This window comes from Nanorana parkeri, unplaced genomic scaffold, assembly GCF_000935625.1.
Source record: "Nanorana parkeri isolate BGI_ZX_2015 unplaced genomic scaffold, ASM93562v1 scaffold307, whole genome shotgun sequence".
NCBI classification, from domain to species: domain Eukaryota; kingdom Metazoa; phylum Chordata; class Amphibia; order Anura; family Dicroglossidae; genus Nanorana; species Nanorana parkeri.
In genome coordinates, this window is record NW_017306575.1 from 488,417 (window position 1) to 509,890 (window position 21,474).

The window sequence follows — 21,474 nt, forward strand, 5'->3', positions numbered from 1 at the left end:
GGGACCACACTTTCATCAGCCTCTCCTCTATAGACATACCAACTAATATGCCTTTTTGCGCCAGGCTGGTATCTCTGAAGTGGCATCAAGCATTCTTTTTAAAGTTTGTTTAAATAAAAATAATCACATCCAATCACGTTGAACGGGATTGTGGTTGTTTTTTTGGTTCATGGTATGACCTAACTGGATGGAAACTTGCAACATTTGCTTTTCTAATCAGTTACAAACATGTATCTAAATTGGCTTTCATGAATACACATTTATATGAATGTGGTGTGATTGCATAGTTAACGAGAGAGAAGAGAGACTTGCACACGTCTGTTTAAACTATAATCACCATTTGTGTACTTCCCGGATTCCTGCAGAGTGTCAAGAGTTTAGTCTGGTACTGCTCTCCAATGAAGCCAAATATTTAGTGATTGCAGGCAGGTTTCTAGGCATGGCAGCGCAAAGTGAAGGCTTGTTTTCTAAAGGTGGCCATACACTCTACAACCATCGCAAGACTTTAGTCTTGCGATGGTTGTAAAGGGATTAAAAAAACGTACGACCTGCCTATCTTGGACAGGCAGATCGCACTCTCGATCATCGCAAGCCCGCCCCCCTGAGGGGCGGGCTTCCGATGACCGCAATGCTGAACGGGCAGTGTGCGCGTGCGCACACCGGCCCGTTCAGCATTTATCTTCCGAGCACCGTTCTAACCAGCCGAGAATCGTACGATTCCCGGCTGGTTTTCGAACATGCTGGTTCGACAGAAGACGTGCGACCGTACAGTAGAAACGGTCGCACGTCTCCGTTCACACTGCTCGATTATCGTACGAAAAACCGATCGCATACGATTATCGTACGATAATCGTGCAGTGTATGGGCACCTTAAGATGTGTGATACTGACCTTTTTGCTTTTCCTTTACTAGGGGGGAGAATAAATGACTTGCAGCTCCGTCGTGTATCATTTTATATTTCTGTAAAACGTACTTCATTTAGAGAAAGGAATGTTTGAGCATCTACAAGTTTTATTGGATTCGCTAATAAAATAAAATATGACTGTACTAAAAGTAAATCTGGACTCATTTGTGAACCTTTTTTTTTTTTTTACTTACACTACAGTGCCCAGGCATTACAGACTATGTTTCAGTTAATGACTCCCAAGCAAATGTTTGAGCACTTCAAGAATAACAATGAAGTTCACAACATGAATTGGAATGAAGACAAAGCGGCAGCCATTTTGGAGGCCTGGCAGCGGACATATGTTCAGGTAAGAGTGCGATTTTTTTTTTTAGGAGAGGAAACCTCAGGTATTTTAGAGACACCTACATCCTTTCTCTTAACACCTGTTCCTATACAACAGGCTGTACGATTCCATGTGTTTGGTAGGCATACCTGCTTGTAAAGTAAAGCCATACCTGACTTAAAGTGACACTAAACTCAGATGTTAAATCTTACAAATATATTCAAGTACCTAAACTATGAACAAAAATGTATCTTATTTGTGTATCACTCAGCTGTAGATCCTCAAATCATCTCTGAATTGGTGCTGACACTGTCCTACCTTCTGGAGGGTGGCTGCTTTTGTTCCCCATGGTCCCTGTGTGTGTTGTAAAGTAGCCAGTGCTCCAAGCTTGCTCCCGTGATGGACAACAATCTCAGGTTTAGTTTAATCATTTGTATCATGATTGTAGTCCATCACAGGAGCAAGCTTGGAGCAGTGACTACTTTACAACACACACAGGGACCATGGAGAACAAAAGTCGCCACCAATTCAGAGATGATTTGAGGATTTACAGCCAAATAATACACATATAAGGTACATTTTTTGTTGATAGTTAAGGTACTTGAATGTATTTTTAGGATATATTATCTGAGTTTTAAGTCACCTAATGTCCCGAGTTAAAAAAAACAGGCCTTTACTAGCTGCATGCTTGGGCCACAAACAGCCATGTAACTTTCAGTAGGAGGTCAGCAATTAAAGTAAGAGGAAAGTCAGGACACCTGATCTCCACACATGATCCTGGTCAGTTACATAAAGTATTGAAGCCTTTGGATTAGCATAACAGCCAGGCAAATAGTATTTTCAAACGGAGAAACGGAGAGCAAAGGCAGCTTACGTATTTTCAAAATCAATAGGCTGTGTGGCTATCTATGAAATATTAAAGTGTTTCTCGTACAAGTTTCTTGCATAGGTGCAGCATAAAGCTAAATTTCTATATAAGTCATGGTTGTATATTTTCATTTGACCAATCAACTTGTCATCGGACAAAAGAGCCAAGCATGAGTGGCACGCACTTACGCACTGCTTGCATCTGTAAATATGTGTTATTCTCATCTCGTGATGTGTAATGGCACAAAAAGTATTTTTTTAGCATTTATAGTGTCTGGCCAGGGCGATATTTCCTAATATAGGACACATGCAAGGGATAAGAGAGCTGAAATAAAGAGAAAGTGTGACTTGTAAGGAAAAGGTGTCTGGAACACATTAGTGAGCCAAAAAATCTGTTCACAGCTGCAGTCCCATTGGTGAGGTCATGTGACTTTTTTTGGCCTTTGTTTCCCAGGCACTGACTTCTTCTGAATTGCATGTGACCTTTGTGAGTCAGCCAACCAATTAAAAACAAAGACACCTCTTCCAGGCCATGTATAGAAGGCCACTGCAGAGCTGTGTGTTGAGGCTGAATGATGAATAGGCATTGAATGGTTCTGCATCATTCTAGACCATTGTGACCCTGTAAATGATATTGTTCATTGGATTTAGTTTGACGCTTTGGCTGTTGCAATCAAAAAATATTTTTTGTTGGTGTAAAGAAAATGTTAGCGTTGCTTACTATGTTCGTCTAGTGACCAGCATTTCAATATAGGCTTTACAGACTGATGGAAATCTGTAGGTTTGGTTCTAAAGGTAATAAGTAAAAATTACAACCATTTGTCATTGTAGAACAGTGTCTACACAGGGCTCTGTGACATGGCATTTATTTTTTATTAATTCTAATACTATATGTCATTTTATTAGCCTTACTGGGATGTAAGTGAGGGATAAGTGAATAAATTGGGTTTTATACTGGCAAGAGCAAAATACCTCAAAATAATAGTATATAAGGCTCCATATAATGGAAACTTCACTTGACTGAGTGAAACCCCAGCAAATAAAATGTATTTATTCTGGATACAGTGTGGAGGGGATTAGATCACCTGTCTGGTTTTTATTGCTGTTTCCTCACTGAGGAAATTTCAGCATTGTTACCTGAACAGAAAGTGACTATTGCAAATTGCAATAGCCAATAGAAGCCTATCTATGCATTCCTATGCTGTTTTTTTTTTCTATGACTGACGGCGGCCGGCAGATAAAGCAGAGTAAACCTTTCAGGGAGAAAATGTTTCTCTCCCGGGTAGGTGGGAGCCGCTATCAAATAGCGGGAGACTCCCGCAGCGCCCGGGAGAGTTGGGATGTCTGCTAAACCGGAAAACAAATGTTGAGAAAAGCCTGAAAGAGGCTCTTATCCTTCCCTGCTCTACTAAATATATTTCTATCTTTTAGAGAATTCCTGAACAGGGAGGGGAGACCTCCCCTATGGGGACACCACAAACAACGTTTCCCTCTCTACCAAAAATTAAAAAGAAAGTAACTTAGCCAGAAGAAGCTTTTAGGGTTGTGTGGGAGAACAGGCATATATATATGGCTACTAAAAGACTGTAAATCAGGGGTAGCCAGACTTTGGCCCTCTACCTGTGATAAAACTAGAAATCCCATCATAGGAAGTCATGCCTGTGGTTGTAAGAGTCTTGCAAAGCCTCATGGGAATTGTAGTTCCTCAACAGCCGGAAGGCCAATGTTTGTCTTCCTGTGCTATAAATGATACCTACCACCCAGATAACAATGTTTTGTGTATTTTAAGAGGGTCTCCCTTTCCTCCTTTACCCCATAAGGTGTTAATAATGTCCTCTCACACCTAATAATGCAATCCTTTTCATCCTTTTTAGGCTGTACATCAAAGTGTTCCACAAAACTCTACTCAGAAAGTTCTCCCTTTTACCACAACAACACTGGAAGACATTCTCAAGTCATTCTCCGATGTGAGCGTCATCAGGGTTGCTAGTGGGTACTTGCTAATGGTGAGTTGAGTCTATTGTGGAAGTTAAATGCAGGGAAATGAAGGCATGGGGTGTGGACATGTAATATGTTAACATGCATGTTAAAGAAATCATTCTTCCCCAGTAAACTGCCAAAAGATGGAGGTGACCAGTTGCATTCTAATGTGGTATGCTTTTGTTTCCAAATGTTTCATTTACAGCTTGCCTATGCCTGTTTAACCATGCTGAGGTGGGACTGTGCCAAGTCTCAGGGTGCCGTGGGGCTGGCTGGAGTTTTGCTCATTGCACTTTCAGTGGCTGCAGGATTGGGCCTATGTTCATTGATTGGGATTTCCTTTAATGCTGCAACAACTCAGGTATTAATCAGATTGTTGGCTAGATGCATGCTTTGTACAGGTGCAGATTTTCACACTGTTTTATTCTTCTAAGCTGCACTTTCTTTTGTCCAATCAAACCAATTGCTTTGATTTAATGCTGCTGTCAATATGGGAAGTAAATTTGTTGCTGCTATTTAGTATATTCACATTTTGCTGTCTTTTCACACTAAAGGATTGCTGCCTAGACTTTAAAGTGACCAAAAGACAAATGTTAGAATAGTCTTCTAGCTAAAAGCTTGAATAGACATCTATCTAAGTTCAGAAGTCAGATTAGGATAGACTTGTGACAGCCAAAGATTGTATGCGTGCGTACTGCATTGACTGCCTACATTGTTCCCCACAGGTTTTGCCTTTTCTTGCTCTTGGGGTTGGTGTTGACGATGTATTTCTATTGGCACATGCATTTAGTGAAACTGGCCAAAATAAAAGGATTCCATTTGAGGTAATTACAATCTTTCAGATGAAGAAGTGCCTTTGTTCACACAGGTATTTTTCCAGGAGGCATGCATTGTTTTTTAACATTTAGATGCCACTGAAGGAAGAATTCCTTAATCATTTCCAGACTATAGGGGTGGTAGTGATCATAGGTATCATACCCCTAGTCTAACAAACACTCCTTAAAAGTTACTTTATTTTAGATTAACTTAGTAAAAAGTATGGAGCATATTTATAAAGCAGTGATGGTGACTTTCATCAATTATTTTCTGGTAGTAAATCAATCAATGTCATTTAAAGTTCATGTATCAGGAAGATTCATCTGCAGTAATTGTTTAATGAATGTCAGATTAACTGCTTTTTAAATATTCCGCTATCAGAAGCTTCCAGGAGAACCTGTATTAGTAAAAACTGTATTTCTTGTTTGCTTAAAATTGGTAAGCTAGATACAGAAATTTAGAATGAACAAATGTTTTAGTAATTGCACAATGCATATTGTACACTGTGCACATGTTGATTGCGTGCTGGTCGTTTAGTATGATAAACAGAGACTGAGATATAGGTTTTTGGTGTCAAGTACCAGGTGCTGGTAGTGTTATGCACATAACTTTAACTAAGCTCTGAGGTTCACCTACCCTACCTGAACTCCTAATTTATTCAGATAAAATATTAAGAATTATCCACCCTCAAACACTTACTGGGTTATTCACAAAAGGATGAAGAGTTTGGAGAACACAGGAGAAGTGAACAATCTGGGACAACATAGCTAAGCTGGAAAGTGAGCTGAACTGGAGAATTTATCCAAATCAGCTATTTTGGCCTAGATTGTTCAACTCTGCTGCCTTCTCCAAACCCTTCACCCTTTTGTGAATAACCCTGTTAATCCTTAAACTAACTAAACTAACAAAGTATTGTATAACCTCACTTTTACACTGAACACTTGATTCCAACACAACTACTTAAAGTGCATCTCAGGGCAATTTCTCCATATCTTATCTCTTTAAAGACTCTGCAAGTAGAAAAAAAAAGTTACCACACTGCCTTTTGTGGACTGATTGTTGTCAGACCTGCCCTGTTTTCTCTTGCCAAACTTCTCAGACCACCTACTCTACCATCTCTATAACATAAGGGCTAAACATTCTGTAGTACCAGGAAAAAGACTGGGAGGGCTAATTACTCTTCTTGAGATAACACAGGAAGTGTGCAGAGAACACAAGAGAGTTCTGAATTTCTGGCATGAACAACTGTTATTTCTTTTTTGCACTTATTCAACAAACATAACACAGCGCTTTCAATGGTATATTTAGCAGACCAAAAGGAAGTTAATAAGATAAATTCATTTTATGTTTTTTAAACACTTTAAAATTCTAACTCTTACCTTAGGGCCAGTTGAAGTCGCAGAAAGAGCTGTTCAGTCAGATAGACATTGTAATGACAACTTCCATTTTCATAGCCTTTTTCTTTCCTACTATATCATTCTTTGACCAGTGTGTCCAAAAATTACTAACCAGTTTAAAAGGCACCAGAAACTGACTTGACTACCCAGTGCACTCTGTAATCTGATGGACCTGGTTAGACACCCCTCTTACACAAAGTAGTATAGGACTTAAAAGAGACAAAAAGTTGTGTGATCCTTAAAATCCCAGATTTCACTTATTGGCCACTGAAGGTATTGGTAGTAAACTATAACAATCACTTACCAACAATACTGCACTTACAATGCTTTTACTCACCAAGGCCTTCACTTAATAGCATGATGTGTGGAGGCCAATGGCAACAAAAAAAAAGATCTTTGTTTGGTACACTAGACATAATTGGTAAAGCTCATTCCTGATTTGTTCAGTTGTTGCATATTGATAGTCTTGACATTAGAAAACATGAAGCTTCCAGTGGTAAAAATGTGAGTGATTTGAAAGAACCATGTTTGTTTTTTCATCCTTTACCAGGACAGAACTGGCGAGTGTCTTAAAAGGACAGGAGCTAGTGTTGCTCTGACTTCTATCAGCAATGTGACCGCCTTCTTCATGGCAGCCCTGATACCTATTCCTGCACTTAGGGCATTCTCGCTCCAGGTAACAATTTTTCTTAGTAAAAAAAATTCAAAAATGATCACCATTCACAGGGAAGCTGATATGTATTTTTACTTAGTATATAAAACTTTTTTTGTGTGTCTTTTAGTTGTTTGCAGTGTCAAATTTTCATTAAATAATGTTGATTTTATTTCCTATTTATTCTACAGACCTTTAAAAAGAAAAAAATGGCAGCAGCGTCTTTTTTGGCTTCTGCCTTAGCATTGCCTGTCACCTTCTCTAACCTCTGTCTTAAATGCATAATAGGTAACGCTGGAGTCATATGTTGCGTAAAAAGAAGCTTTTCACAATAGCTGGATAAAGAAGGGAGTTACTGAAGAGCAGCTGTAATGTGGAGCTTGAGCTGACAGGCATCCTCATCTGCTCATCACTTCAAGTACACCCACTCTCTCTGTGTGGTCTGCCAGGAATGGCAAAGAAAACACACATACCTTGGGCAGGGCCCCATCTGAGAAGGCATACTAGTTTTTCCCTGGGTAGTTCTAACACAGACCTCCCATTCTTCTCTGACATCAGTTACAGGCAGAGTGCTCCAGATTTCCAAACACTGAAGCACAGAAACCCTACAACTGCTTTCAGTGTTACCAAATAGGAAAGATTTGTATAGTCTGGCAGATCTGAGCTGATCGGTTGCTGTAACATATACAGGGCCTCATTTATCAAAGTGTCTAAAGGAACAAATATGTTTGCATTGCTCCAAAGTAACCACAGTCTCCAGGAGTTCTTTGCAGGTTAAAATCTAATGGGTCACTTTAGGGGATACAGATAGTTCTTTCTACAGATGCTTTCATAAAGAAAAACGAATGTGTATGGTTTCTCCTGTAGCTATTGCTAATGGTCCAGTATTTTGTTGCTTTTTGTTCATTTAGAAATGTGCATTAATGAAAGTAGATAAATCCATGCAGCATTGTCGACATGCTAACACAATATATCTAGGGCAGGGGTGGGCAACTCGGGCCCTCCAGCTGTTGTAGAACTACAAGTCCCATGAGCCATTGCAAGACTAACAGTTACAGGCATGAGTCCCAGAGGCAGAGGCATGTTTGGAATTGTAGTTAAAGCACAGCTGGACTTGCCCACCCCTGATGTAGGGGATGACATATAGCAAACAGGTGTGAAAGGTGGTACCATAAATAAGCATTATGACACCCCTATGGAATTCTTTTTTCAGCTTCTATACTTGGTTAGAGAAATAATCAAAGAGTCAAGTCTATTCCCATCTTTATCAGTTGTCTATGGTCTAGCTAGAAGATAGAATTTACTGGATTATTTTCATTAAGGGATGAACTGTCATAACAGGGTGGAAAACCAACAGTTACAAGTCCAGTTGAAAAATAACATTTGTCTATGAAGTTCCTATTTTGCACTTGCTTTCCTTTAGCGTGTTTAATGTCATTGCAAAGCTGTGTTATCTTCTGAAGTCTAAAGATTTTATATGAATCTGTGATTTGGGTCATTGCAGGCTGCCGTTGTGGTTGTCTTCAACTTTGCCATGGTTCTGCTGATATTTCCTGCCATTCTAAGCATGGATCTGTATCGAAGACGGGATCGAAGGCTGGACATCTTCTGCTGTTTCAGCAGGTAAATCTTTGCAGAGAACTTTGTTCATTTACAGAAACGGAAGGGAGGAAAATGAAAGTGTAATCATCACAACCAAATAATATTTCAGTCCTGACCTCACCATTAAATGATAATTGTCTAAGTGAGCTATTTTGAATGTTCAGCAACAGTACTCTGCCCAGTTATGCCCTTGCCCACAGAATCAGTATTTCTGCATTGAGCCCTTTGTGCCCCTAGATTGGTCACATATTCTCTTGTATGGCCAGACTATAAGGGTGTGCTTTAGCTTAGCATGTCCCCAGTTATGTGATTGCCTTTTGGGTGACAGGTCTCCTTTTGTTATTTGAGGGTTTAGGAGAAGTTCTCCAGTGCATAATACAGAAAAATGTTCTCAAAAAGAGAACTGCATTTAAAGGTAAAAGGGAACACACGTCCAGCTCTTTTCTTGCAAATCTCTGTACATAATAAGGAGTGTGTGAGTTACAGTCAAACGTCATCTAAATCTACACTCTGGATATCTTCTCTACCCATCCTTAAACATGGTGCTTGCACTATGAATAAATCATTTGCAGTTTGTTAGATGTCATTGTGTCATTAGCCATTAATGTAGTGGATGCCTTCTTCACACTCCAACACAGTGGCATTTGGTAAACAGAATTGAGTCTAAATGGACTCTGAGAAGAAGAAGATACTTAAGTTCCCATTTTTAAAATTGCGCATAGTTTGGTCTTTTACAGGGTGTCTCCTTGTGGTTTTGTAGTGCCCAGAGTTTAGCTTTCAGTCCGTGTCTGCAGCACTTGTTCTCTTGTTGCACAGCAAAACCTTGACGCATACAAGTACGTAAACGTAGTCAAATGGGAAAATGTTAAATGTTGCATAAAGAACAAATGGTTTACAGAGGCAGATCATTAATTATCTGTTGTATTTTTGTGTTGTGTTGGCCCTGTCATTACAGTTTAATTATTTGATGTTAGTTTATGATCAGCTTCTGTTTGGCTTGTTCTAAGCTATATCTTTTTTTTCTTTTCTTTTTTCTTCTAGTCCCTGTGTCAGTAGAGTGATTCAGATTGAACCCCAAGCCTATCTGGACAGTAATGATAATACACGTTACAGCCCTCAACCACCCTACAACAACCACAGCTTTGCTCATGAGACTCAAATCACCATGCAGTCAACTGTCCAGCTGAGGACAGAATATGACCCAAGGACTCAGTCTTATTATACTACAGCAGAGCCTCTATCGGAAATATCTGTCCAGCCGACTCTCGCAACACCCCATGACTCCAGTAGTCAGACACCAGAAGGCACAAGTTCTACCCGGGACCTGCTTACTCAGTTTTCAGAGTCTGGTTTTCACTGCCTTGAGCCTTCCTGTTCAAAATGGACTCTTTCCTCATTTGCTGAGAAGTACTATGCCCCATTCTTGTTAAAACCAAAAGTAAAGGTACGTGCCTATGCAAAGACACTGTTCAGATATAAAAATGAAATATGTTCTATTTATAAAGATTGTCAGCCTAAAATTAAATATCATTAATATTTACGTCTCCAAATCTTCTGCATCTGATGCACTTCTGGGGTTGGTGGAAGCCTGGTTTCCTGCTGCGGTTCCATCAACCTAACCTACATCCCTAGAGAGCACATTCTTCAACAGCCTTAAGCTTGCCATGCACCAGTTAAATGTTGTTAAAAAAAATATGTTTCTGGAGAATCTGTTCAATTTTCTAATAGTTAATGGTGTTAAATCAACGATCAGTTTCAATTGTAGTGACAAAATCAAAGGAGAAGGATGGAAAATATTTCCTGAATGAACAGGAAAATGTTTTCATCCAAGAAACTACATCCATTGAAAAATTGAATGATAAAATTAAACGAAATTTCAAAGAACATTCGTCAAGTTTCTGATGGCATTATCATGTGTTCTGATGAAATTTTTCATACGAAAGTTTGTTTGAAAATCCACCAGTATGTACCCATCTTTAGCTTTTCAACAGAGTGAAATTAGGACTCGCCTTTCCCTAGAAAGGTGAGTATTAATGATTGTTTTGCAGGCTGCTTTTTTGATTAAAAAAAAAAGGAAAGCTGAAGTATAGTGCAAAATGTTTTGGGGCATACAGCACCAGGAACATAACTTACAGTTAATAAACTCTATCCAACCTCCTGATAGCGGCTGGTTACTGTAATAATTGTCCCTTTACTGATGCCTTATCTCCTCAGAACGCTTAACTTCTAGCGCTGCATGGGTTACCTGCCTTGGGTCTAACAGTGAAAAGATCACGCTGCTGGCCCTCCCATTCCTTCTCCATTCACAAAACTCCTGGTATTATTTTCACAGAATGCAAAGCAATCTGTGAATGGAGGAGAGGGATCCTGTCATTCATCTGCCTCTTCTCCATTCATGAAACACTTTGAATTCTGTGAAAATAGTACTAGGAGTTTTGTGATTACAGGAGGTGGAAGGAAGCAGAGGACCAACGGTGTAAGTAGAATCCAGTATATAAAAAAGTATATATGAAAAGGTACGATTTTTACATTGACACTTGAATCCAGGGAGAATGTAGAGGTTTATACTAAACTACATAAGATGATATTGAAATACAGATATTGACATAATGATTGAAAATAGTCTGTAAAGTCCCTCTAATATATTTAGACTGGTATAAAAAGTGTTAGATGTATTCCAAAGTAGCCATAGAGTATGCAGTAAGCATGCCCAAATGCTGAAGCAAAGAGATATTCAGAATAATAAAAGAAGGGGAGAATGAGGATTTAGTAATATCTTTGCATACTTTTTAGTCTGTACTAAAGCTTAATTTTGTTGTTCAGCTATTCCGCCATTTGACTGTCTGCTTTGTTATTTTTACAGGTAGCGGTGATATTTGTTTTCTTGGCCTTGCTTAGTATCAGCCTGTATGGCACCACCCGGGTTCGAGATGGTCTAGATCTCACAGATATCGTTCCTCGGGAAACTCGGGAGTATGATTTCATAGCGGCACAGTTCAAGTATTTCTCATTCTACAACATGTATGTGGTAACACAGAAAGCCGACTATCCTCGTTCCCAGCGCTTGCTTTATGATCTGCACAAGAGCTTTGCCACCGTCAAGTATGTTCTTTTGGAGGGCGACAAACAGCTTCCCAAAATGTGGCTGCATTATTTTAGAGATTGGCTACAAGGTAAGACCACCAATACACCAAAATACACCAGAATCTAAAATAACATTTTGGGTTTTCTAACTGCAGTGTTTTTAAAGTGTACCTGTTTCATGTTGATGGGAAGCATTTATATAATGACCAGAATCTACGGGGAGATAATGCGGGCTGTGATTTCATCGCAAGCCCCTCAAAGTCACATTATGATTCCAGTAGTTTAACGGTGCCACTGGTTTCTAGTAAACCCATAAACCTCATTCTCTGGCATAGGGTTTAAAGGACCATATAAGTTAAAGCACAAGCTGTCTCGTAAAAACTATCCATAGCCTCCAAAAATATATAAAGATGTTCCCAGAACATGAGATATTTTGCAGTGTATGAATATTTTCTCTATAAATTGGGGCAGCCTAACCTTCTATGTTATGAAGCACTGCAGTTCTTCAGCATGATTAATGTACAGGAATTCAGCTGTAAGTGTCCAAATAGGACCGCTGTTTTATAGAAGACAGCTTGTATATTAATCTTAAAAAGGATTGCTTCTTCTATACGTAGACAACAGCTGCACTTGTTAATGTCAGTGTTGTAAACTACTTATTTCTTATAACTCCTTGTCAGGAACCCGAGTAGATCATTTGCTTTTGATATTACATTGTGTTGCAGACAACTTCACTTGGTGGTTGTCAGAATGTTGCACTAGTAGTGTTTTCAAAGGGTAAATGTGTTTATAGACGTCACGTAAAGGTTGAATGTTATCTGTGGATTTTGCTTTGATTACAAGTCTTATGATGAATAGGATATGCTCTGGATGCCGTTATGAGAAAAGGATAAAAAGGATAAAAGTATTTTTAATGTGGATTGTGCGGCATAGATGGAGCTGGGATAAAGTTGGTTTTATACAAAGTGACGTCATCGGCACATGGCCTTTTTCAGTCCAAAAAGAGAGTAGAGTTATTCCCATCTATAGGCCCATTTATATCTATTCATTGTGGTAGTACTGTGGTGCTGTGCAGTGTCATTCATTGTGAATGGATTCCCAACATACTAATAGAGTAGCAGGCAGTGCATGGGCACTGCAGTTTAACACACGCACACACTGAAAGTCAGGATATAAATTGCCAGTAAAGGTACATAATATCTGTTTATTGTACCTTGATGTATCTTTATTTATTGAGAGCTGAAGTAGTACCTGGACACTCATGGTTGCAGTTTACGGTTGAAGGAGAATTATGGGGAGAGTGAAATACACTCATCCCAAATATAGAGCCGACATGTGACACTGCATGATATATTCTTATAATTTGTTTTGTTTTGCCTGTATTTCGATACAGCTACACGGGGCATTTAAGGATAAAAAAAGATGAAGATGGAAGCTTAGCTTTTCTCAACTTGTCTTGTTAGTATTAAATTCCCTGTAATTATATAGTGCAGATATTTTATTGTGTTACTGGAGAGAAGACTAAAGGCTTTGTGTATCAGCATGTTATTTCTAAGGATTGCGCCAACCATCAATGCAGCATGGTACCTGCACTGCTAGTACCAGAACTGAGACCAATGTTAATGTTTATTCGACTGACTTCTTGCTACTTTAATCTCTTGGATTATTTATTCTACGTCTTCCCTTTTCTGTTATGTCTATTCCTTTTTTTTTTTTTTTATAGATCTTGCTACAGATAATACCAAACGTGATGACAGTAGCAGTCTCCCGTAACATGTCCCCAGTCTCTGGCCATTTCCTGCAGTACTTATGCAGTCTTTAGCTACACTTGGTTGCAGTCCCTAACCATCCCATGTCTGCAGTTCCCTAACCATCCCATGTCCGCATTCCCTACCCATCTCTTGTTTGCAGTCTCTACCCATCTTATGACTGCAGTCCCCTAATCATCCCATGTCTGTAGTTCCCTAACCATCCCATGTCTGCAGTCCCCTAATCATCCCATGTCTGCAGTTCCCTAACCATCCCATGTCTGCAGTTCCCTAACCATCCCATGTCTGCAGTTCCTAACCATCCCATGTCTGCAGTGCCTACCCATCTCTTGTCTGCAGTCCTTAACCATCCCATGTCTGCAGTCCCCTAATCATCCCATGTCCCCATTCCCTACTCATCTCTTGTTTGCAGTCTCTACCCATCTTATGACTGCAGTCCCTAACTATCCCATGCCTGCGGTACCTAACCATCTGATGTCTGCAGTCTCTGGTCATCACCTGTAGTATGTCTGCAGCCTGAGTGCCTTCTTTAGCATTACATATACTGACTTTAGGCTAATATGTTAACTACTGTCAATTAAGGGTCAGTCTGGTGAATCTCAAAGGAATCCACTGGTATGTTTTTAGGAAGAAACCAAATACAAGCTCCCAGCAGGTAGTGTCCCTGGAAGGATTCAAACCTGGAACACAGAGTTCGTAAGCAGTAGCATTAACTACCCTACACATGACCACTCCAAACTACTGAATTGTGAATCAAACATTCAGTGCAGATTACTTAGGAAAGGCAAAGCATTTGATCTAGAAGTGAATAGACGGTGTGTAATAGAGAAGTTGAGATGATGTGTAATAGCTGTGGTTTGATTCATATTTTGATGAGTACTTCAGCCTTTGTTGGTTATTCATGGAGAGGACTGTGTGTTTGTGTCAGTTGTGGTTTTGTGGCTAGTTAGACCTGGGTGGCATTGCATTTCTGGTCACATTCTCCAGTGGGTAGGGTTAGCAGTTGTTTGTAGGGTTGCACAAGTTTTTACTAGTCTTATTGTTTTAGGCCTTTCTCTGCTGGGAAACTTTGCAATGCAAAGAAAAATCAGCAATAGGTTAAATAAAACAAAAAGAAAGAGAGCAAATCAGACTAAACTCAGTTAAAGCAACTGTAGCGGTGTAATTGCATTCTTTAAAAATGATAACATCTCTTTTCCAACAGATTCCTCTTTTTGTGCTCTGATTGTAATTTTATATTTGTTTTCAATGCTATATCTTTTCATCTGCTGGGCTCCCTGCTTTCCATCTGGGAAACAGTATTCTGATTCCTTCTGCAGCTGTTAGGTAATTACCGCAAGTGCTTAGAAAGCAGCCAGCCCTACTTTAGTAGAAATAAGGTTTACCGGGATTTTTTTATACATTAGATTGGTGACAATGTTCATTAAATGTCCTTTCAGTCCTACAGCAACCACAATGGTCAGTTTGATGAAACCTCTTTACGTCTACTTATTATTGAAGTTTGATAAAAGCTGACACTAAGGGGTCTATTCACTAAGCTGCCGTAGGCAGCCGAGTGAATGACCGACCTGAAGTGAAGTGAGCCAAGCACTGTTCGGCTATTCACTTCAGGCTGGTACGGCTGATTTCAGCCGTACATCGGCTGAGATCAGCCGTACATCGGCTTGCTTCACATGGCTTCGGGTCGGCTGAACATGCTCAGCATGTTTGGCCAACCCGAAGTGCAGAAGGAGTTCGACTCAATTGTGCCTGCATTCACTTCCAACAGCACATTGGCTTTAAGGGAAAAGGTTTCAAAATGTAACTAGCCTTAATCTGATTGGGCGTTTGAAGCTACCATAGATTTGCTGGTCTGGCACATCTTATTTAAATCCTCCTGAATTTGTGTACATATTGTATCACCTGCTTATGTTTTTATTTTGTATTGTATTTGCTATGTTTGCTAACTAAAAAATCACTTGTTATATTGGAAAAGTGAATGGTAACTTTTCATGTAAGACTGAAGTGCAGTGATATGTTTGGAGGGGGTATGTGCCATCCACAAGTGTAATAGAACCATTACATCAAATTAATGCTTACCAGTAGTGATGAGGTTGGGCTTGGTGCGAACTCAGTTCGCCTGGGGTTGCCTAAGCATGCTCAAAACTCTGACCTCCACACCCTCCTCCCAGCCCAATCAGTTGCGGAAAAGCACATTCCCTGCCCCGCAGCTATACATCACAAAGGGGTAAGGAACTGCCACCATGAATTGGGTCAGGAGGAGGGGGTGGCTGTCATTTTTTAGCGGGTTGGGGCAAACTCAGGTTAACTGAGTTTGCACCAAGTCCGCCCCATCTCTACTTACCAGTTTTAGCATAATGGATGGAGGACCTGCAAAAGGGAGGACAGGGCTCACTGGCAGGGACATTTGACCCCCTTTGCTGTCTGTCGGGAACAGGTAGTCCCTACCTTAAACAGGTAAATGGCCACCAAAGTCTGTGAAGTCAAAACTCCTGATCTGCCTACTTGTTACTACTAAGAATGTGCGGGGGCTCCCAGTTTACAAATGTTCAGTCAAGCCCATCAAAACTGTAACTGGCAATTCCCAAACGGCCAGATCTGTTGCGTCAAGGGGAGTCCCTACCCCTTTGTAATTTGTAACTGTAGGGCATGGAATGTCCCAGGCACAATTGATTGGCCTGGGAATAGGGAAGGGAGGTGTTAGTGACTGTTTTGTGCCGGTTTGGGCTAACTGATCGCGCACCAAGCATCTCGTACATCATTAGTTGCCATCCAGTATCTCTGAAAGCTCTGAAGACACCAGATCAGCATGACAGCAAGCAGCTTACAAAGGAGAATTTAGTGCGGCCAGACTCCATCATTCCTAAGTTCTGGTTTCTTTCAAAACAGGAAATAATTAACAGTGTGTTTTACCAGGTGACTACAGTAGTAGTATGTGTGGTCACAATCTTGGCTAATGGGACCATAAAGCATAACTAAACCCAAGCACAATATTTTAATATATTTTTGCTTACCAATCCTTAGATGTGATGGTTGCATTAGTTTTCTTTTTTCAGGCTAAGAACATTTTCAGCAAGCACAGAAAATGCCTGTTGATTTTGCAAGAAATGCCCTTGTCACTTCCTGCGAGCTACAATGTCATCTTTCTTTTGTACACTGTTAATCTCCCAATCCTCACTAGAGATGAGCAAAGACAAAGGTGTTTTTAGTACAGCCCGGCTGGCAACCTGGGACAGGACGTTTGTATCCAAAGACTGGAAAACATTTTTGGTCTTGGATTTAAATACACTTGAACATGTTGTCACTTTGGCTACTGAATAGCCCAGAGCCCTCATTGCATTGTGCTTTGACTCTTTGGCCATGGCCTAAATTGGTGAGGAGAAATTCACATGTACTGAGCTCCTCCTTTCTGCTAGAAATGTGCTCCAAATGACCTGCCTGCCTGGGACTGTGCACAGAGAAGTATTCCCTTTCCTCCGTATACTCCAAGACTTCTTTCACTCTCCTGCTAACAGGATGGCACAGAGGAAAGGAGCAGTTGAGAGTGAATAGATGTTGGCTGTGATCTTTACACATGCTGGCAGCAGATCCCACATCTTGTATTAGCTGCACAAGTTGAACAGATGGAACAAATTGACAAAATCGTGTTCACTCACACTGTGCTCAAGAAGCAGCTGAGATGCTATTTGAAGCACAAACAAATTGAAGTATTTTTATGAGTCCTTGCCTCCCTGTGTCACAGACCTTCTATTTTAACCTGGCAAACAGTAGTTCAGTATGGTTAATGAATATCGCATGCATGGCTCCCTCCTGGTTCTTGCCCAGCCTCATTTGTTGTGGTCTGCTAGGTTGGTTCTTGCCCAGTCTCATTTGTTGTGGTCTGCTAGGCTGGAAACACGCAAGCTTCCCATCGATAGCAAGTTATGAGGCCAGAATATTCTCTTTCTAAAACTAAAGGGTTACCGCATTGCATCTTCAAGGAACAACTGCATCTTGGGAAAAAGAATCCCTAAGTCCCCGTTCACACTTGTGCGAGTTGAAACGGTTTGGCTGATGCATGACAAAAGGTGTCTCATTTTCACGGGGCCCATTCAAGTTGCTTCCATGTTGCTTGGAAAATGGTGCAGAGGCTTCTTTTGAAGCATTTCTAGCCCTATGGACGTCAATGGACTTAATAGCCAACAACAATGAATAGGTACCTAATGGCCAATGTAGTGTTACACACATGCACACAGTGTTTACAGCCTGTAGCACTGCTGATTATATAACTATTGCTGGCTGTATGTACAGTAAGGGCAGGCAACCTCAGCACTCCAGCTGTTGAGGAACTACAAGTCCCATGAGGCATTGCAAGATTTTGACAGCCACAGACATGACTCCCAGAGGCCAGGGCATGATGGAATTTGTGGTTTCTTCACAGCTGATGTTCTGAGGTTGCCTACCCCCAAAGTTCAGGAAAAGTAGCCAGGTTTCTGCCTCAGGCTGGTTATTATTTTCTCTGGGCATTTTTATTCAGGTGCTCAGTGCTACGGATTATCAGTGCTGGAGAATGTGGACCCTGTCCACAGGCCGCACTATTCACCTGTGCCATTTTGGGCTTAGCCAGTACTGAATGTTTGCAAAGAAGGTTCAGGTCTACTTTTTTCTTCTTTTTGTTTTTTTTTTGTCTTTTAATTTTTCTAATCTAGCTCATTAGAGTAATAGGAATAACTTTCACACCCAAGGGAGCTGAAGGCCTTTTAAGTGTTTTCACATAGGCAAGCGCCAATGGCTTTCCTAATAAAGGCATTTCGCTGCACGGAATGTAGAAGTAAAACATAGCATTTATTGCATTCCTGGTGTGCAGCTGTCATCCTCTCATCACTCTTTAAAGGCATCCCTACCAGAGGGGGACTTAAGGATGCCCCTCCACGAACAAAGGTGTCAGGGTAATGTGGATAAATAGAACCTTTTGTTTGTTTGTATATGTGTGTTAATTGCTAGGTCGGAATTCCTTTGCCATGGTCTCCTATCCAGAATCCTTCTGTGGGTTTGACTCGCGATCAGAAGTCTTTCTATGATTTCGGTTATAATAATGTAATAGAATCTTAAAAATCGATATGTTTTTTGTTTATTTGCTTGTTTTCCAGCTATGCTCATGTGTGCCCCCTGTATAAGGAAATGCTTTTAATGTTGCATAGCATTCACTCGCTTTTAATAAAACATAGAAAATATATATGTTCTTGAGAACTGAGGTTCTCTGTGCACTCATTTGTAGTAAGGTTCTGTGCATACAGGTGCTTTTAGTCATACAATGCAGAAATAAAGACTGAAAGAAACCACCAGCTATTTCAGTGCTGCTTTTTTAACTCCATCTAATCAGTCTTTATTTTATCTTTTAAACATTTGCAGCTTCATTCAGCCTTCAGTCCTTTTTATATTTGCTTTTTTTTACTGGTCATTGCATTTAGCAAGAAACAATGATTTTAAAACAGAAACAAAATGGAAAGGAAACAAAACCTGTGCCTTCCATCTGCCTAACATTGGATACAATGTAACACGAGAAAAACTGGAGAGAAAATAGGACAGAAAATGCTCTACCAATATTCATGTTTTAAATTGTAAGCTCTCACAGGCAGGACCCTCCTAACCAGTGGCGTCACAAGGGGTTGCGGCCCGCACCCGGGTGACATCATTGGGGGGGCGACACCAAAATTACATTTTGGTGTCACCCCTTCTCAAAAGTTGCGCACTCAGTCATGGACCGAGAGCCCGACAGTGTCAGGAGAGCGGAAGGGACCCGGCTGCATACCTTATCCCGCCAGGTGAACGTCCCCTCTTCTCTCTGCCGGCATCCATCACCAAGGCGGCCGCCAGCAGGTAACACAAAGATGGCCGCACATGCGCTATGTTGTCATCGCGCACATGTGTGGTAACGTCACTGGCATGCGCTATGAGGGCGCGCTCCGGGTGACACCTGGCCCGCCCCTGGACCTAACCATCTTGTCTTGATTTGTATTGTTATGTCTTCCTTATATTGTAAAGCGCTGCACAAACTGTTGACGCTATATAAATCCTGTATAATAAATGATAATAATAATGTTAAAGATGACTTGCATTGTGCTGCAATTTCACAGTTGTTGCTTGTTTTTCTTTCTACAGGGTTACAAGATAAGTTTGACAGTGAATGGGAGGCTGGGAAAATAACCAATACGAATTATGAGAATGGTTCGGACGATGCAGTTCTTGCCTATAAACTTTTAATACAAACCGGAAACTCGGATAAACCAATTGATCACAGTCGGGTAAGACACAAAAACAGGAGAAAAAAAACTAGTAATAAAGATGCGCAACTTTTGTGATTCTGTTTCCAAAGCAGGTGACTGATAATATGAGCTCAACTGTTTAGTAATATACTGTATGTTGGCTCTTAAATCATTAGTTCTACATGCATGTAGAGAGTGGAAACTTTGTAAGTAGTCCTACTCCTCTCCCACCTCTTGCACTTGCACGTAGGGGTGTACTTATAAACATTTTGCAGAGCTATTCGTCTTGTGATAAATAAATGTTCTTAGTATATTTATTTATTATTGGTATTTATATAGCGCCAATACAGCGTTTTACATAGTTGCACATTCACACAGTCCCTGCCCTGAAGGAGCTTACAATCTAAGGTCCCTATCTCACATACATACTTACAGGTTTGATATAGACAGGAGCCAATTAACCTTCCAGCATGTCTTTGGAGTGTAGGAAACCCACACAAGCACAGGGAGAACATGCAAACTGCTTGCATATAGTGCCCTCACCAGCATTTGAAACTGGGACCCCTGATGCTGCTAGGCAGAAGTGCTGACCACTACACCTAGCATGCCCAGTATACTCTCTTTCCAGGCTGAATGTAATATCAGGTAAATACCACATTATGGCCACTAGATGGAGCTGAGAAGCTTAGGAAATTAATACTTGTACCTCAGCGTTATCCAGTAGCCATAATGTGCTATTTTCTAGATATGACATTTGACTTGGAACGAAAATAATATACTTTGAATGTTTGTTATGCCTCTATTCGCACCAAATGAATTTTCAAATGTTTGTTTGACTTGATATAGGATAAACCAATCCTACATCAGGCAGCCCAGTGACACTATTTGGTCTTGGGGCAAATCCCAGCAGTACCCTTTTTGCATGGAGAGTGAACTCTCTGTCTGTGTGAATGCAGTTCAATTTCCTTCATTGCTTATAAAGATGCTGGTATATAAATAGGCTTCTACATAAATTGGTCCATGTGGGCATGCTCGTTCTACACCTCGAGATCTAAACTGCACAGGGGCAGGGCTGATGGAAATGGTGCAAATATATGCAGCATTTAGTTTATTGTAAAGCAGTTGCAGTACAGAGTATAGAAGCACCCAGCAACAAAGTCATAATTATTTCTCCTAGTAAAACAACATACCGCTACAGTGTTGGATTATATACTAGAGGCTTGAATGGAATCTCTGCTCTTAGTGGTCGTTCAGTAGAGATGTATGTTGCCAGACACATCTTGAAGACATGCTGTTATTCCATCTCCAGACGATTAATTAACTCCAGATACTTCAAATCATTGGGGGCAAGAATAAGAGAGTTGTGCTGCTGTCACTGTTTCTCATTTCATTCAAAAGACCTCGCGTGGACTTTTGCCAGGAATCTTTTTTTTCATTATTTTTTGTATTGTAATGCTGCAGCCTTGCCTGTAGACATAATGGTTGGGTGAATATGCCTGTCGTTCTGTGATTGCACTTGACTTAATAAGTTGTCCCGCTCGGGCTCACCGGTGCTGCTGTTTGCTGGCCACAAAGGGTTAAAGGAAACCAGATGGCAGATCTTATTAAAAAAGCAGTGGTCACTTTTGTCAACAAACAGGTCATGGAGGGAAAGTACACGCAACATTTATACAGATGTTTTATTTTTTATTGCTCTCCTTCATTTACTGGGTGGCATTTCCTTTAGTGTTAACAGCGTAGGTTAACTGCACCCAGACGTGCAGGGGGATGTTTGCCAGGTCTTTTTTTTTTCCCCCTCCTGCTTTGCTTTTTTTCTGCAAAATGTTCTTCCAG

The 21,474-nt window shown here is 40.5% G+C and overlaps 1 protein-coding gene across 1 annotated transcript in view; it reads left to right on the forward strand.

The window, feature by feature from the left end:
* The window catches only part of PTCH1 (patched 1), an 80,978-nt gene that overhangs the window by 40,447 nt on the left and 19,057 nt on the right, over nucleotides 1-21,474 (forward strand). Inside the window, exons 8-16 of the mRNA XM_018557875.1 lie at nucleotides 1,106-1,253; nucleotides 3,971-4,102; nucleotides 4,282-4,437; nucleotides 4,802-4,900; nucleotides 6,840-6,965; nucleotides 8,446-8,564; nucleotides 9,585-9,987; nucleotides 11,407-11,716; nucleotides 19,538-19,680. Of these exons, the coding sequence (XP_018413377.1) occupies nucleotides 1,106-1,253; nucleotides 3,971-4,102; nucleotides 4,282-4,437; nucleotides 4,802-4,900; nucleotides 6,840-6,965; nucleotides 8,446-8,564; nucleotides 9,585-9,987; nucleotides 11,407-11,716; nucleotides 19,538-19,680 (1,636 nt within the window). The remainder of the gene's footprint in view (nucleotides 1-1,105; nucleotides 1,254-3,970; nucleotides 4,103-4,281; nucleotides 4,438-4,801; nucleotides 4,901-6,839; nucleotides 6,966-8,445; nucleotides 8,565-9,584; nucleotides 9,988-11,406; nucleotides 11,717-19,537; nucleotides 19,681-21,474) is intronic.